A 17,174-nucleotide genomic window follows, 5' to 3' on the forward strand; every position below is an offset into this window, starting at 1 on the left:
TGGGGAATCTCAAGTGACTCGGACCTGCAAACGTAGAGCTCAGTCTGGGCTCAGTCAAGCTCCTTTACTGGTTGAGCAACGTGGGAGACCCAGGCCTCTTGTTTTGCCTTACCTTTAGTACATTTAATATTTGCATGAACAAATATGCGTATTTTCCAGTCACAGGTTCAGTTTATCTAAGTTTCCAGCCTATAATCACATCCCTTTGTGAACTAGTAATTCAAATTCAGAAATTCACATTTTAGCAGTACTGTATTTTTTTTTGTTAAGTCCTCTGATGCGGATGTACAGAAACCTCCATTTAATAATGGGATGTATCACTGAGGTCTACAGTACAGTAGTAGTAGTAATAATAATAATAATAATAATAATAATAATAATAATAATAATAATAATAATACCACTACTTTCCTGATGGACGATAAAAGTGAATATCATAGCATTCTCTGAGAAGTTGTGTGCTCAAGCTAGATCATTCCTTATGTCTGTGCATTTCAAAGGAAACAGTAGTCCTCTAGAGTCAGCTGGGGGATGGTCATTGCTAATGTTGAAATATCCCAGTCCTCTGAGGTCTACACAGCACAGTCCAGCCCAATACAGTCATGTTGTAGCGGATTCGCCTGGTGCTGCGGCCGAAGAGTACCTGGGTGGGGTACGTGGCAGGTAGCAGGACGGGAGTAGTAGTGGCCAGGGTGGGGACTAGGAAAGCCACTGACCAGTGCAGCTGACCCGCTGCAAAACGGGTGGACAGAGTGGTGAGATCGCTCGGATTCGTGTATATACAGTAGTTCCCTGGTTTCGCTCCCCTACTATACTTGTACCCAGTTGCCACCCTGTCCCTGTGTAAGTGCACCCAAATAGATCCCAGTGTGTTGTGCTCTCTTTCTTTCTCTCTTTCTGCTTGCGCGCGGGCGCTGTGGTTGTGCTTGCTGTGCTGGATGCTCGTCCGAAAAATAAAGCGCCGTTTTTCATTCAAACGAGAGTCTGAATCACTGTGTCAGTCCTCGCCGAACCCAAAAATATTACAATATTATAGTTACATACAGTATACAGTATCATTGTCTGAGAAAACCGTCTGCAGACTCCATTGATTAGCACATGAGAAACGCACATTCTAGTTTATCATTGCTACCAGAAAATGGTAGTCTCAGAGAGCCGACATCCTGAACATGAACTATCTCCAGGTTCCATTGAAGACACAGGCCTTTATCAGACAGGTAATTTAGCAGCTACCTTTTCTATCATGCAATCCTGACAATGTTATACAAAAGTAAGTTTTTTATTGAAACTGATTATGAGATGCTAGAAAGTAAAGAGGACTAAGAAAGTGCTGTTGCCCCTCTCTCTGCACCACATTCAGCTGCCCCAGAGAATCGGGAACTGTGGGAGATTATTTGATTAATCTGGGATGTGATCCACTTTTTCAGTTACTTCTTACATTTATTTAAAGGGTAACTGCAGCTCTATTGTCATTTTTCGGGGTTAGAAAGAACCAGCATTGATGAGTGCATACAAACTACAATGAATGTCAAATATACACAGTAACATATAAACCTCCAGTTTACACCATAAAATAGACAAATTTTCACGGTATCCACAGCGCCATATTCAATGATTCACTACGCAACTTCCAGTGATGTGAAACAGCCCTATTACATTGTAAATGTGTAGGCATGTGAATACATCTCTTTTAATCCAAAATAAATATTGCTCTTGACTTTGAGATGATTATGCTAACAAACGCAACTTGTTCACATACATACAGATCACGTTGGAACATTTCTGCAGTGAAATGTCTGCTGCACAGTTGGTCAGTTAACACCCCAGGTAGGGTTAGGATTAGCATTCACACTCTAATTAGGCAGCTTTTAAACTCAGGGCTGGATTTTTGGGCCCAAGTCAGGTTTAGGATGAGTGGTTTCTTGCTCCTGTCTGAAATCTGTTTTTTCAGAAACTCTCTGAGGCCTGGATGGCACGGTTGACCACGCGGTAATTGTATCTCAAAACTGACTTGGTCGGATCAAAAGTTGTAACCAGGCATTATTGAATCTCATTCCCTTGTATGGGCTTTGATCACTGGTCTTGATTGTTTCCCACATACTTTTTGGTTTGGGGAACATGTCAAAGTCTGTTGTCTAGAGAAGTTCATATATAGATCACGGAAATGCCCAGATGACACCCCTGGTAGTGTTAGGGTTAGCATTCACACTCTAATTAGCCAATTTTTAAGCTCAGGGCTGGATTTTGGGGCTCAAGTCAGGTTTAGGACAAATGGTTTTTTGCTCCTATCTGAAAATGTTTTTTTCAGAAACTCTCTGGGGCCTGGTGCACCGCGCGTTAATTACTGTATATCCCAAAAATGACTCGGTCGGATCTAAAGTTGTAACCAAGCATTATTGAATCTCATTCACCTGCAAGAGCTTTGATCAGTGGTCTTGGTTGTTTCCCACTCATACTTTTTGATTCTGGGAACATGTCTAAATCCGATGGCCAGAGAGGCTCAGATATACAGTACTATCAGGTAGGTGCAAAAACATCTAATGTTGCCTTCGATGAACTGTGCTCCTCTAGTTCTGATTAGTAGTGCTACTGCTTTCCATTGTATAGTGGCCCAACTTGGGTTTGATATTTATGTGTTTATAAGCTATGCAAATGTATGTAGAATAGATTTGTACAATCATTTCCACTGATCACCGTACTGTAAATGATTAGAAAATATCTACTTTCTTTCAACTTATGTTGGAGATTGAATTACAATTTCAGCAAGCATCGTACTGTATATTAATAAAAACACAAAATATTACTGTGGGAGTTCAGCCAAGCGTTGCAAAGGATATTGTGCCAAAAACCAGAAGTTTAATAATAACAAAAATGTTTTTTACAGGGATGCGTTTGGAGAGATTTACACCACACCAGCTGAACTATTGAACTATACAGTCAATAAATTTAAGCTTCTTTTCTTCCTCTGCACTTTGATCCTAGAAATTCATAAATTGAAGAAATAGAACCGACTGCGGCAGAGAGACAGAAACTTTGTACTGGGAGTGGATGTGGCTGATGTCGGGTAACTCAAGCTCCCACTCCTGATCAGAAGTTATAGTTAATTAAAAGGCCAACCTTGAGCCTTTCACTTTGATTCTGGCTCACTAAAGAGAAGGGGTTTCGCCTCAAACTGGAAGAGATGGTAATTTTGGTTGAGTTTGAACCCTGGTAGTCACAAGTGTCGCCAAAAGCCCCAGTGCGCCAGGCAGGGTGGCAATTATATCCTTAGAGCTTTGCCCAAAAGTTTTATCTGCCACTCACTTACTGTATAGTGCTTCTCTGGGTTGTGCCACACAGATGGATGGGCAGGAGGCTTCGAGTTTCACCTGACACCAGACATCAGACACCAATCTGATCTGAGGAGAAAATTAGGATTATCAGATGTGCAGTCCAGCCAAGGTCATGCTGCAGTGTTCCCTTTGTATTTTACAGTACGTGACAAATCAAAAACTGTGTTTGGACACAAAGGACACAAAACCCTGTGTTTTAAACTGCTTTTGTCCAGTTTTTCTTTTAAAGTACCTTTAAAGGTGGCTTCTCAAAGCCCTTTACAGAATGACAACAACAATAAATAAAAAGAATACACAAGATAACACACAATTACAATATATAGAGGAGACCATGGATGGTGGTACTAAGTAGGTGCAGAGGAGTAAAGAATAGAACCAGTTAAGTAAAGGCTCTTCTAAAGAAGAAAGTTTTGAGTCTGGATTTGAAGGAGTTTAGAGAAGGTGTCTCTCTGATATCCTTGGGGAGAGAGTTCCAGAGCTTGGGGGCCTAACAAACAGTAAATAAGAAGTAAAATTTTCTAGGTATAAAATAATGATTTATATATGATTGTTCAAAACAAGTGGCATAAAATTGCTTTATTCTTGCAATTTTTCATTTCATATCTGGTTAATAAGCAAAGTGTCTTTCTTCTCTGATTAATTTGCCTTTTATAGGTGTTGTACGTGTAGGTGCTACTGTATGTCTGAGGAGTGCGTGAAATACTCTTTTGAATACCATCAGTACTGAGAAGCAGATTACTTGTAGATCTATCCAGATGGTAAAGTTTACATGTATGCAATGAAAGAATCATAGAAAAATATCACCATGCAAATATTTTTCTTCTCCAGGGTATTTAGTCAAGCACATACTGTATTAAGCAGTGTATTGCCTGAAGTTCTTTTCATAGTACACTAATTATATTGCAGTTCCTCTAAATAATTATGTGCTTGGCTTTCTGTTGACAAATTATGGACCGATAGCCTTTGCAGTTTGCTTAATACAGACTGAACAGTTTGCCCACAAATCACCCATTGGCTGGGAAAAGCACCGCTGTCTTTTTCTGGCTTTCCGTGCTTTTTTGAGATTCCTTTCCTGTTATTCTTTTGTCTTGGTGTCTTCCATTTAAAGCAGCCTTTGAACTGTTTAGGTCCAATTCCTCCCCCCCAGAGACTGACAGAGATAACAAAGATTTTTTTTCTATCAGCAGGTCTTGGAAGGAGTTACGTGGGCTGCAAGCATCCTCAAAGGCAATCTGTTCAGGCGACAAGTGTCATAAAGATAACATGAGGACAGTGTCCTTGACATGTGTTCCATATCACACTGGCTTCTATGAAGCCTGATGTTTGATTATACATGCAGCCACAAATAGGCTGAAGCCCAATTGTTTAAAAGGAGGAAAATAAATGCCAGTCCCCTCTCTCCCACTCTCTTGTAGTGGCCAACGCAAGGTCCTGATTGCTATATCTACATGATTAAATGGTGTACTATTCTACACTTCATTTCATCTCACCATGTGAAAAGGATTTAGGGACATAATTATAGATCCTCAGTCAGAACATATGGATATATCATTCCATGTCCTGCATTTTCAGTGTTTACTTTACAGTGAATATACTGCCCTTTAAAAGGCAGTTAGACGCAACTGCTTAACTGGATCACAACTCGGCAAAACATAATCATTGCTCTCTGAGTATAGGATGTTTTTAAAATTATTAACCATAATTGTTTAAACATTATAGTTGTGATTATGCCAACACATCTAGTGAAAAGAATATTGTTGGGGCAGTGTTCTTGATGACCTCCATTCAAAACAGTCACATTAAAAAAAAATGCACAACCATATAAATACTGAGAGGCTATAACAATGCAATGAAGAGTTTTAGAACCACGACGATTTATTGTGCTTTTAATGCGTCTCAGTATACTTGCAAATTAGTAAAATGCAGGAGTGAAATGCGATTTTAAATGGGCCCTGGGATTAGTGATCAGCATCACCCATAAAATGTGCATAAGGGATTGAAGAGTGATTGTGTGGAATGAAAAGGAGGTTGCCTTCTTTAACGGTGAGCGTGGTTTTAGTGTTTTTAACTGGGGAACCAATCTGACCAAAGGCAAATTTAAAGGAATGTCCTGTGATGAAAAATAATTGCTAAAAACAAGGGACGCTTCATATCTTGTGTATTCTGTGGTTTGTGGCTATTGCATCTATTTTTTTATTGGGACTGCTCTCTGTCTAAGCTGTTGATCCCCTCGTATAATATGGAGGTTATTTACCCCCAAGACCTGACACTTGCTGTGCGATTTCTTAATACAGATCACAGTTAACACTAAAGAGGTCTTAAGAACTTAAAAGAGTTCTCTTATGTTAACAACTGTAATGGCTGCTGTGTGCCCTAATCTGGTGCTGACTGAGGTTGTCAAGTGTGATAGACATAATTCTGTGAAACTAGAAAACTTGCAATCTGTAAACCCAGTGCAAGGCCTGAGCACAAACATGTCATTTGAAATTAATTTCTGTGAATGGAAACCTTGGGCTTTGTTTAAGTTTGCAAACTTGTTCAGTAGGAACGAGCACTGGTCTATCTGTGGTGTAATTGTCTGGAAACTGACTACTATTGGTTAGTAGTGCTTTGATGATTATACTGTACTACTGTTCAGAAATGATACAATTTCAAATACAAATCTCAGGTTTGTCATTTTTCAGCCTCTCAAATTATGTACCCCCTGAGTTAGTAACTATGGACATAAATGTAACTTCTAAAAGTCTTAGTGTTAAAGGTGATATCAGACTGAAAACAGCAATGCTCATGTTTCTATGCAGTACAAACGGCATACACAAGACAGAGTTGTGTGCAGTACAGCTTAGTTTTAGATATCTGAACAGTTATCATTTAAAAAAAATAATGCCGCAAATTACTTTAACACTATTTTAGGTATAACCTGTGAGTCTGTGAGGGACATAATAGCATTAACAACCCCTTTATAAGACCTATTGATACTGTATTTGTTGACAGTTTACTAATAAATAAGGAACAAGTAATAGGTTTATTCCATGCTGAAAAAAAGAAGAAAGAGAACACGTTTTGGCCGTGGAGCCTTCTTCAGGTGTGACACCTGAAGAAGGCTCCACGGCCGAAACGTTGTGTTCTCTTTCTTCTTTTTTTCAGCATGGAATAAACCTTTTACTTGTTCGTTTGCAGCCTACGCATGCTGACGCAGCTGCCCACCTGAACTAATAAATAAATAATACACACTAAAATATATGGTTTACTAATCAGGCATGTATTTTTTGTGTGGGTTTCCCCTGGCTGCTCCTGTTTCCTCCCACCGTCCAAAGACATGGTGGTAGGATAAATGTCCCTGGTGTGAATGTGTCCATGTTTGTGTCTGTGTGAGCCTTGAGAGGGACTGGTGTCCTGTTCTGGGTGTATCCTGCCATGTGCTCCTTGCCTCTCAGGACAGGCTCTAATTCCCTTGCATCTCTGAATTGGATGAACACCAAAAATTGAATTCATTTAATTTCCGTAAACCTTTTCTCTATTTGTGGGCTCAAGGCAATGACTCCAGCACCGCATAGAGAGAGTGAGGAAGAGTATACAACCCTCTCCTATCACACACCTGTTGAGATGTTTATCATCTGTTGTGCTGCACACTCTGCGGTACCTTATAGGAGGGTTAGAGCCCATTCGAGGAGTGTCGTGTCTCTCACTCATACCTCACTCACTGCAAGTTTGCAGGTGTCACTGGAAAATAAAGTCAAGAGAGCCCTGGCTCACAAATCCAAGCCACACCCTAGGAGGCAAACTGGCAGTTGTGCAATTCTGCTTGAAAAATCCCCAATGTTTTACTGGTGCAGTCCAGACTGGCGCAGTCACTTTTTAAAGGGCTGTACTTTTGAAATGCTGCTTGACTGATACTGTAATATGCTGGAGACAAGAGCATAATTTAAGGTTAATTGCATTGAATTACAGGATTACAAAAGAGCCTAAACTCAGTTTCTGCCCACAGCACTCTTACTGAAGGGAGCTCCAGGTTATTTACTGCTTGCTTTTTTTACTATTTTTGGAGCTTTTGTTTAGTCTCAGGGTATTTCATACCAATCTCAGTTCTAACTAGACAGATCTATATTGAGGCAAATGTTGACCCTCTTTGACCTGGAAAGCAACACACATGAAGGACTTTCAGAAAGCAATGTACATGAAAATATACGTAAAAGCCGCCTCTGTTTGTTCAGAGACAGTAGGACGTAGCATGGTTCTTGAATTGATCTTTATTTAAAATATTAAAAATCGCAGAGACACATAGTAAATTGAAATCTAAAAAGCCCTCTCAGAGAGTGCGGAAAGGTAATAAGATTTTGAGCTCACTATGCTCAATTTAATTTGAGTGGTGAGCTTATTCACTGCGGCATGTTTCTCAGTAGAAATGTGGGCTGTGAGATAACGTTGTGTAAGTCCTTAACTAAGTCTTCTGTGTCTTCTGAAGAGATCAATAAAAATGTATCCCTCTGGGTGCTGTGATCTGCAGAATTACTGAGGTTTATTCCCAAGTAAAATTCCTTTTAAAGGCTCGGGCTCTATATTGAAGACTCTGTGAGACATGGATACACTTTTGTATGATGAATATTTCCACTGATGCCCAGATTAACTAGCTGTTGAGTTCTCTTCCCTCGTGGAGTTTGTGAACATCTTCCTTGATGCCAGAAACCGAAACACCTGGCTTTTTCGACAGTGCAACCAAATAATTACATTTCCAGGATTAATATCTTGCTTGTCTTATTTGAACTGGTGCTGGTATTTGCACCTGCTTTCCTAAGGACTTTATCTTTAAGAAGTCAAGCAAGACCTAGGCATAACTTCAGGTTATTGTATGGCACAATGAGCTGTACCCTGCTACCCACAGTGATAACATCCCCCCAACGAGAACATTTGCAGAAATTCCATAGTCTGTACAGCTGCATCACCGAATAAATGAAAAAATAAAATAAAAAGAGGAAATTCACTAATCAAATCAAGGCTCCATTGCATTCATTTTTCCACAATATGAAATGCTTATTACCATCATATTATTGTCTGATATTATAACTTTCACATTTGCATTCTCTTTTTTCCCCAAACAGGCATTTCTGCATCGTCTTAACCAGTATGCAGCCTCTAAAATTGATAAGAATGTGACAGAGGAGACTGTTAAGGTTAGTAATGCGTCTGATATTGAGAACAAGAACCACTGCTTTGCATAAATAATTGTTGGATTTGGAAGATACTTTGTCTGTTTTCAGTTGATCTACCCATAATGTAAGTCGTTTAGTTTGGAAAAATTTAATGTGTGTCTCGCTAAATGCACTGCCAATAAGGTCTGTTTTAAATAAAAATGTAGTCCAATTAACATGGGCATATGGTGTTTAAAAATAACAAAAGTTATTAATAACAACTAAGTTAATGAAAACAAGGAAATATAAATGGAATGAAGCTTGCATATGATTTAAGGAGCTCTTTAAACTTTAAATAGCTGACTTTTGAGTTAAAGAGTTTTTAAATACAGGAAGCAGCTGTAAGCACAACTTATTTATAAGCAATTCCTACTGGAGGACCATGACAATGAAGAATTGAAAGGCACAGAGTGGGAGTATATATGAATGAGGGTGTGTGTTTGCTTACTCTGGCAAATGTCAGCAAACATTCATCTGCTGAACCCATTTTAGGTAACAGCTCTGCAACATGTGAATCTTCATGCACTGCAGTATTTGTGCACCTGTCTGACTGACTATGTATGTACATTATCAAGGGGCAGTGATGTTTAGCATTAATGATAAACACTAGCAAACAGTCATTTCCATATTCTCAATCAGGGAAACAGTCACATTCCACACAGAAAGATTTTTTTGCCAATTATAAGAATTTGTCTGGAAATAAGACCCTCAGTGAACATAGACATGATAGTGGGGATGCTTTACCTGTGGAGCGTAATACTCAGGGGTCATTATGATCCTCATTGCTCTCCTTATTATTTGCGTCTAAATCGGAGGTTCAGGGGTCTAAATCCTGGAGTTCATGGGTATTTCCAGATTTTTAGGGCACCTTAACACACCAGCTGCTGAAGAACTGGCAGAAGATTGCCTAATCTTCTAATGATTAGAAGATTGGTCTAATTAAACTAATAATAAGCTCATTTACGACATAAGGAGCAGCACTGGAATGAAAACATACCAACACAAAGGCCTTCCAAGACTAAGACTGGTCTAAAAGACACTGAATTTAATTAAATAACTAATAAAACAAGTTTACTAACCCCAAAACACTTCCAGCGCTTTTTGAAATTCACTTTGTTGCAGGGTTCTCCATCACCAAACATGAGACCTAAAGTGTTATATCTGCCCTGTGCTACATTTTTATTTAGTTTTATTATTTTTATCATCAAAGTGGTTATGTATGATTAATCAGGAGTACTTCTACTGTATATGAAGTATATTAAGTTCATTGTTGTTTCTCTTGTCTTTTAAAATTGCCACTTGACTGTATATATTAATAAGATGTTCAGTAGTTAAAGTGGTGAAGCGGGAAAAAAATAGTTAATCAACCCTGACTTGAAATAAAGATAGATTGATGAGTGTATATGGTGAAGATGAAACTTGTACTATAGCTCTGTTTATTTGTTCTTAAGGGCAATTAAAAATAAACAGTAGTTCTTTCTTTGGCCCTGATATGATAATTTATTTATATTTATACGGTAACGTGCCTAAAAGCATTCAATATGGAATTCTGAAGTCTTTCCCATTTTGCTTCTATTTGGTTGGTATACTGTAGCTCACATTATTCCTTCAAAGCTTTCAGAAATTTACCTCTACAGTAATGGGAAGTCAGTTTCACTTGTGGGCCTGGCTATGTTAAACTGAGGACCCACTTTCTGTTTTGACAGCCTTGAGTTTAATTAAGTTATCAGCATAAATAATTTGATGACAGGGTCTTGGATACATCTGCATTTTTTATAACTGCATTTGGAACGCTACTGTATTTCACATAGTAATTTTATGTGGTAGACGCTGTTTATTTCAAGGTGAGTAAAGAATGGACACAGCTTGGTGCTCTGCCTTGAGAAACTAGATTTAAGCGCTCAGGAAAAACAATTCACACTTCACATAAGAGAGGCACCACTCAGTGTGGAGGTTGTCATGATCAATATTGAACTTAAAACTGAGTAAGTAGTCTTGTGAGGGTCCACAGTTACTGAACCTTTTTAGAAAATATTTTTTGGCAGGATCTATATTGCCTGTGTTTACTGTCTCTGGATAAAAGTCACGAGCGTGATAAAAAAATGTTTTACTCCTCTCTGAAATCAAACAGGAAAGTTTCCTAATTTGTCTGAAGTGCTGTTACAAGCAGCTTCTTTGGATAATGGGTCAGCAATATTCATGACTATGATAAAAAACTTTGATAAAAGGACTTTTTAAAAGTACTTTTAATACAAGCTAACGTTCGGGAGAGTTTAAGGAAAATGAACACAGGCCTGTGTTGCTCCTGTCTTCCGTTTTTCAGATGCTGTTTTCCAACATCGAAGAGATCCTGCTCATCCACAGAGAATTCCTCTCCATGGTGGAGGAGTTGCTACAGCCAGAGCCCGGTGCTCACCATGAACTGGGACATTGCTTTCTACAGTTTGTATGTGTTCCCTTCCTTCCGATGCACAACCTTATAGGAACTATACAATATCAAATTACTCGCTTGTCCAGATGTTTAGAAAGGACCTATTTGTATTAAGAGCTGGCTAGTTCCCAGTTTTGTAAGGGGGGAAAAAGTGGAAAGATTTTCCTTTACCAAAAAATCAGAGGGCCAGGAATGATCAGAGACTCTTCAGCCCATCAGCACATCATGCTGTTTCTGAACAGTGAGTCCCTCCAGGCAAAAAGAGAGACCCCCAGGATTGAGTGAGGAAGTAGTACTGACACCATGCCACTGTTCTTTCTGAATTACTTTGGCAACTTTTATCTTGATGGGACATGCTTGACTCAAAATGTCATAATGTCTGATTATTGTAGGATCTGAACTATAGCGGTAGGATCATCTCTTGGTTCCCTTGGCAGACAAAGATGTTTAATTTGACATCCTGTCCTTGGTTTATATTTTTTGTCCTGTCAGAGCTTAGGTATGCAGTAGTTTAGTTTGGCTTGGCTTGACTTTGTTTAGTAGTCCTGTTTATCTAGTTTGCATCACCACAGAGTTCATGTGACATGAAAAATGTGAGAAGAGGTGGTGTTAATATGAGAAGAGATACTGTATTCTAGGAGCTGTTATGTACACACAAGAAATACAGCAGTATTGAATTCTATTTCTTTTGATCAACAATGTTCAATTAAGGTACAGCATATCCTGCGTATGGAAGGCTTATGTACTACCTCTACAGAGCTCTACATGTCTGGTAAATCCATTCTAGGAACAACACGCACAGTTTGGCTATTTTTTTATCCCATCTCTCTCAGGCAGTCGAACAGTGTGGTTAATACTTGCCTCACAATTCTAGATGTGATTTCTTAAACACTAAAGACTGTGGTATTTTTGGTCTTTTAAAAATGTTGTGCAATACATTAGCCATTTAGGTGGAAAAAATAATAAATTTACTGTAGTTCGATAGACGTTAATCTCTGACTGTTTTCTTAAAGAGTCACAGTATAAAACACCCACAAAATGTGTAACCATTATTTTGCTAGGACTTAAAAGGTAGTGTAGCTGTTTTGTTCCCATGCAAGAGTCAGATAGATCGTCCTTCAACTCACAGCCTGCAGCCCACTAAAGCTCAGCAGGTGTGAGCCTGGCCAGTACCTGGATGAGAGACCTCCTGGGAAAGCTAAGGTTGCTGCTAGAAGAGGTGTTAGTGGGACCAGTAGGGGGACTCATCCCATGATCTGTGTGGTGTCCTTTGGATGAGTCTTAAAACCAATGTCCAGACTCCATGGTCACAAAATTCCCAGGGAGTTAGGGGTGTTACCCCGGTGTGCTGGCCAAATTTCTCCCTGGCCTTTACCAGTCATGGCCTCCTAATAATCCCCATCTCTGAACTGGCTTCATCGCTCTGTTCTCCTCCTCACTGATAGCTGGTGTGTGTTGAGGGTACTGGGGCACCATGGCTGCAGTCACATCATTCTGGTGGGGCTCCACATCGGTGGTGGTGGAGGGGATCCCCATTACCTGTTAAGCACTTTGGGTGGAGTGTCCAGAAAAGCACTATAATATACACTGTAGTGTAAGAATTATTGTTTTTATTAATTAACAGGAGTTTCTTATTATTATCCCAGAGATATAGGTTTCAAATCTACGACGAATACTGCAGTAACCATGAAAAGGCACAGAGGCTTTTGCTGGAGCTGAATAAAATAAGGACAGTTCGGACATTTTTACTGGTAAGAAATATGTTTCAGCACTTTTGTTACTTAGCTTGACAACTGAGTGTATATCTTTTTTAATATTATTTTATTTTGAATTCATACAATAAATAGCTCTTTTTAGTGCTGAATTCATAGTAGCTCTAAAAACATCATAGAATCAGGAATTATTGGCTGAGTATTTTGTAGGCAGTCCTACACTGTGATACTTTACATACTCTAATGTGTGTACTAGTTACAAGTTTGTTGTTTGAAGTTTCGAAGATCATGTTTCGATTAAAAAATGTTGCAAAATGTTTTGATACTGTGAGGAAACCTATGGATATATTTTATGACCTTGTGCCCTCCTGAATGCCGGTATTATGTTACTGAGGTTAAGTTTCAGTCACAGACACAATATAGGATTATAATATTAACTGGGCACCGTTGAAGTGAACTGAGCAAAGATGTGAACCCTATATGGTAAGTAGAGAACTCCCTGCGTGTAGGTTTGAAATGCTATCTCCTTGGTCTATGTTATTTCCCAAGAGGACTGGTAAGTGTAAAGCCCTTTTCTAGAAGAATTCTCCTTATTGTTTTGTAACGTAATGCCCCCTCTCTTCCAAACACTTGTTTAAAAAAATGTTTAGCATGGAATGAAGTTTCGAATGTTCATCAGGCCTTTGCAACACGGTTAACCTCTAAAAGAAAACATCCTGCATTTTTGTGCCCTCAAGGCACATAGATCAAAGAGAGCTAATTTGCAGTAGCCCTCTTCAATCAGTTACCCTGCTAGCCGGTGCTGATAGACCAGTATCTGACAGTGGCATTAGAATATGGGCTTTGTGGTTCTGAGCATGGGTCAGAAAATTAACAGGCACCCAGTTCTATTGATTGCCCTCCACATACTGTAATTCAGATTGATCAGCAATGCACGTGAGGCAGCTGGAGCATTTTGTAATTTTTCCCCCATCGAGATAAGATAAGATCACTTTATTGGCCATATACAATTTCTTGTATTAGGAATTCGTCTTTTCGCATACCCCAACTTGCTCTCCATGAGACACACAGACAGGGAGAGAAGCTTGGGGTCAGAGTGCAGGGTCAGCCATTTTATATGAAGCCCCTGGAGCAGTTTGAGTGAAGGGCCTTGCTCAGGGGCCCAACAGAGTCGGATTCCTCTGCCTGCTGCAGGATACGAACCAGCAACCTTCCAGCCACAGGCGCGGATCCTTAGCCACAGAGCCACCGCTCCACACCGCACTGCATTGGTATTATTGGTACAGTTCAGTAACATACTGTATTCTAACTAAACTGATATATATATATTCATAAATTGTTTCATCTATTTGCCGCACTTCAGGTGTTAATTTAAAAAATCATTTTATATAGTCATTTTCTGGAATTCATGCTATTTTATTTCTTTAATAATGCTGAAGAAGGCTCCACGGCCGAAATGTTGTGTTTTCTTTCTTCTCTTTTCAGCATGAAATAAACCTATTAATTGTTCCTTTGCATTATTTCTTTAATATAATTAACAAAAACAGTTGGTGGTAGTGAATGTTTTTTTTCTGTTAAAGAACCTGAAAAATAAGAGTCAAAGAGTACTAACCAATAAAACCTCCTATACCCAGAAACTATTTGTAAAATAATTCATAATACATTTTTTAATATCTTGTCAGATAAGGAAAAAATTCTTATGTAATACTAATTTTTGTGGTGCCTAGCTATGGCAGTTTCTGTAGTACTAATGAGTCAAAGAGAGCAAGAATAGGAATTTTATTTTTTAAACACATTTTCTAGTGCTTCTGTTGACCTTGACAAGGATGAGGATGGGCATGAAGCCACTCATTATGCAATCGTATTCAATCGCAGGACAAATAAGCAGAGGTCTTTGATAAACCTGCGGAAGCTCTGATCAGTGACACAAGTGTTCTGTTTTTCATTCATGTGGTGCTTGTTTCCCTTCCCGGTTTGTGTCAATGTCAGAACTGCATGCTGCTGGGAGGAAGGAAGAATACTGAGGTACCCCTGGAAGGCTATCTGGTAGCCCCGATACAGAGGATATGCAAGTATCCACTTCTCTTGAGGGTAAGTGTGGCTTCTCTTCTGAAAGATGCTGGCTATTCCTGTGATCGAAATTACTCTGTCGTTTTACTTTCTCTGACCACTGTGCTTCCAGTGTGCAGTATGTTGTTTTTGCCAGTCGAAACTGTAGAAACCTAATATTGGGATAGATTAAAATCAACCTCAGGGATCTTCATATTTATAATGAGAGATTCTGATGTGGGACCTTTCATACCAGGATTGATTCTGGTCAGAAAAATGTTTTTTTTTTTTCTAAAAAGCAGAGGCAGAAATAGAAACAAAGAACACATTAGGTGTTAATCACCTGGGTGCTGGTTGGGTAAGGAACCTTGGCACACCATGCAGCACCAACCCTGGAACTAGAAGGGCATTTATGGGTTTGTGTTACTGTCGGTGATGCCTGCAATGGGCACTGTGTGGCTTTCAATGTGAAAGATGGTCTATGGGGCTCCTTTTAGGAGGAAGTGTGCATAATCTTTATGTATTCCAAGCTGATGCAAGGTTCCTAACTGTAATATTGCATTGACTTATTGTTACCAGTTCCAAATTGGAGCAGGAGGTATAATCTGAAAAGAAATCATTCCTGCTTCTAGATTTCATATATACAAAAATTGCAAATCTGATGGGGCCTTTAGAAAATTAAGGAACAAGCAGCAACTAATTCCATGCTGAAAAGTAAAAAGTAGGCAGAAAAGGACCCAGGTGCATGAAGAAGGCTTCGCAGCTGAACCATTGTGCCTTTTTTCTTATTTTTTCAGAAGGGAATTAACTGCTGCTTGTTCCTTTGTAGCACCACATGCTGACCCACTCAAACCTATCTGTAAATTAAAGCTGTTTAATTTGTACTCATTGAACTTCGTAAGAATAAGATATTTTAATTTTAACATTCTGTGTAAAAAATATAAAATATGTTGCCAAAATATTAACAAATTCACTTGAAAGAGTCTTGAAAGAGTATTCACTCCCATCAGTTACATTTTTGACATTTGAACAGTTTTTTTTAAATGAACTGTATTCATGAGCATATTCAAAAATGTAACGGCTTTTACACTATTATATGTGAAGGAGGCCGAAGATGAGCAAACCCCGCAAAGACGACGTACTGTAAAAAGTGACATTTGTGACATGTTCTTAAATCAGGGCTTGATGGAAACACCTTGGGAAGCAGCTATTGCTCTCTGGCTTTTTTGAAGAGTCTCTTCCAGCTTTGTAGATGAGGAGGATGTTATTTTGCCCTTCTGTCCTGGCAAAAGTCCTATAGTTCTGACAAGTGTGTTGTTGATGGACTGAATCATCAAGCCACATTGTCAGTTTTCTCCTGGATTCAAGTCTTGACTGACTGGGCCACTCAAGGACATTCGTCTTCTTATCAAACCACTCCAGTGTGAGTTCGGTCTGGTGCTTTGAATCATTATTTTGCTACCATTTAAACTCGCCCATCACTCAGTTTCAGATGCTTCTCATCGTTCAGTTGATGAGGAGTATCGCCATAACATGGCACTATAGCTGTGATGCTTGACAGCTGGGTTGGTGCTGACTGGGTGATGTACTGTGTTGGGCTTGCACCAGACCTAACTCTTTACATTTATACCAATAATTGCAATTTTACTCTTATTCTGACCAGTTATTCTTCTGCCACATATCCCATGTTAGATTTAAGATGATTATTTTTCAGTGATGGCTTTTCTCGACACTTGCTCATACAGGTGACATGGCACTTTGCAGTTCTTTTGATTTGCAAGTCACTGTTGACTTCATGGTGGCATTCCTAATTAGTTTCCTGCTAGCCTGCCAGCTCAGTTTAATTGGCTTGATCTAGGCAGTGTCTGGGTGGCACAAAGCACATTTCACTTCTTAATGATGAACTTCGCGTTCTAAATGGGATATACAGACTTCTTCTCATTTGTCACTCCTTTATTTAACTATTGATTTAAAGTATCTGAGGGCACTTACAGAGACGGAGATGTTTACAACTATGAATGCAGGCAGACATCTTTACACTAATTAATTCTTACACCTGAACTGATTTATTGTCACTGTAGGAAATGAGTTGAAAATCTATGTAGTCTTCAGTTTTTCTTTTAAAAAATACATATTTTAAGCATTTTTAACTTTATGAGTTTGGAGTACATTGTGGGAATACCAATGAGTTTGGAGTACATTGTGGGAATACTGAATATAAAGTCCTAATTGATGTGGAAAATTTAGCAGGGAGGTGAAAAAATTTGTAAGACACTAAATGCTTATTATGATGCAGAAAAATGGATCTAAATAGACCAGTAGACAGATGAGTAATATTTTCCTTTGCGGATCCTGATTCAGTTGGTTGATTCACAAAATCTTTGGAGTATTATTCTGTCAGCTTGAACGCGTACTGGTTTAAACAGTTATGAGGGGAGGTGTGTTTCATTTTCAAACAGCT

At 39.0% G+C, this 17,174-nt stretch overlaps 1 protein-coding gene across 1 annotated transcript in view; it reads left to right on the forward strand.

Moving 5' to 3' along the window:
• Window positions 1–17,174, forward strand: part of prex2 (phosphatidylinositol-3,4,5-trisphosphate-dependent Rac exchange factor 2) — a 171,372-nt gene that overhangs the window by 23,894 nt on the left and 130,304 nt on the right. Inside the window, exons 2-5 of the mRNA XM_006633898.3 lie at window positions 8,432–8,503; window positions 10,845–10,967; window positions 12,599–12,703; window positions 14,654–14,755. Coding sequence (XP_006633961.2) covers window positions 8,432–8,503; window positions 10,845–10,967; window positions 12,599–12,703; window positions 14,654–14,755 — 402 coding nt within the window. The remainder of the gene's footprint in view (window positions 1–8,431; window positions 8,504–10,844; window positions 10,968–12,598; window positions 12,704–14,653; window positions 14,756–17,174) is intronic.

The sequence above is a fragment of the Lepisosteus oculatus genome, chromosome 6 (genome assembly GCF_040954835.1).
Source record: "Lepisosteus oculatus isolate fLepOcu1 chromosome 6, fLepOcu1.hap2, whole genome shotgun sequence".
In the NCBI taxonomy this organism is placed as follows: domain Eukaryota; kingdom Metazoa; phylum Chordata; class Actinopteri; order Semionotiformes; family Lepisosteidae; genus Lepisosteus; species Lepisosteus oculatus.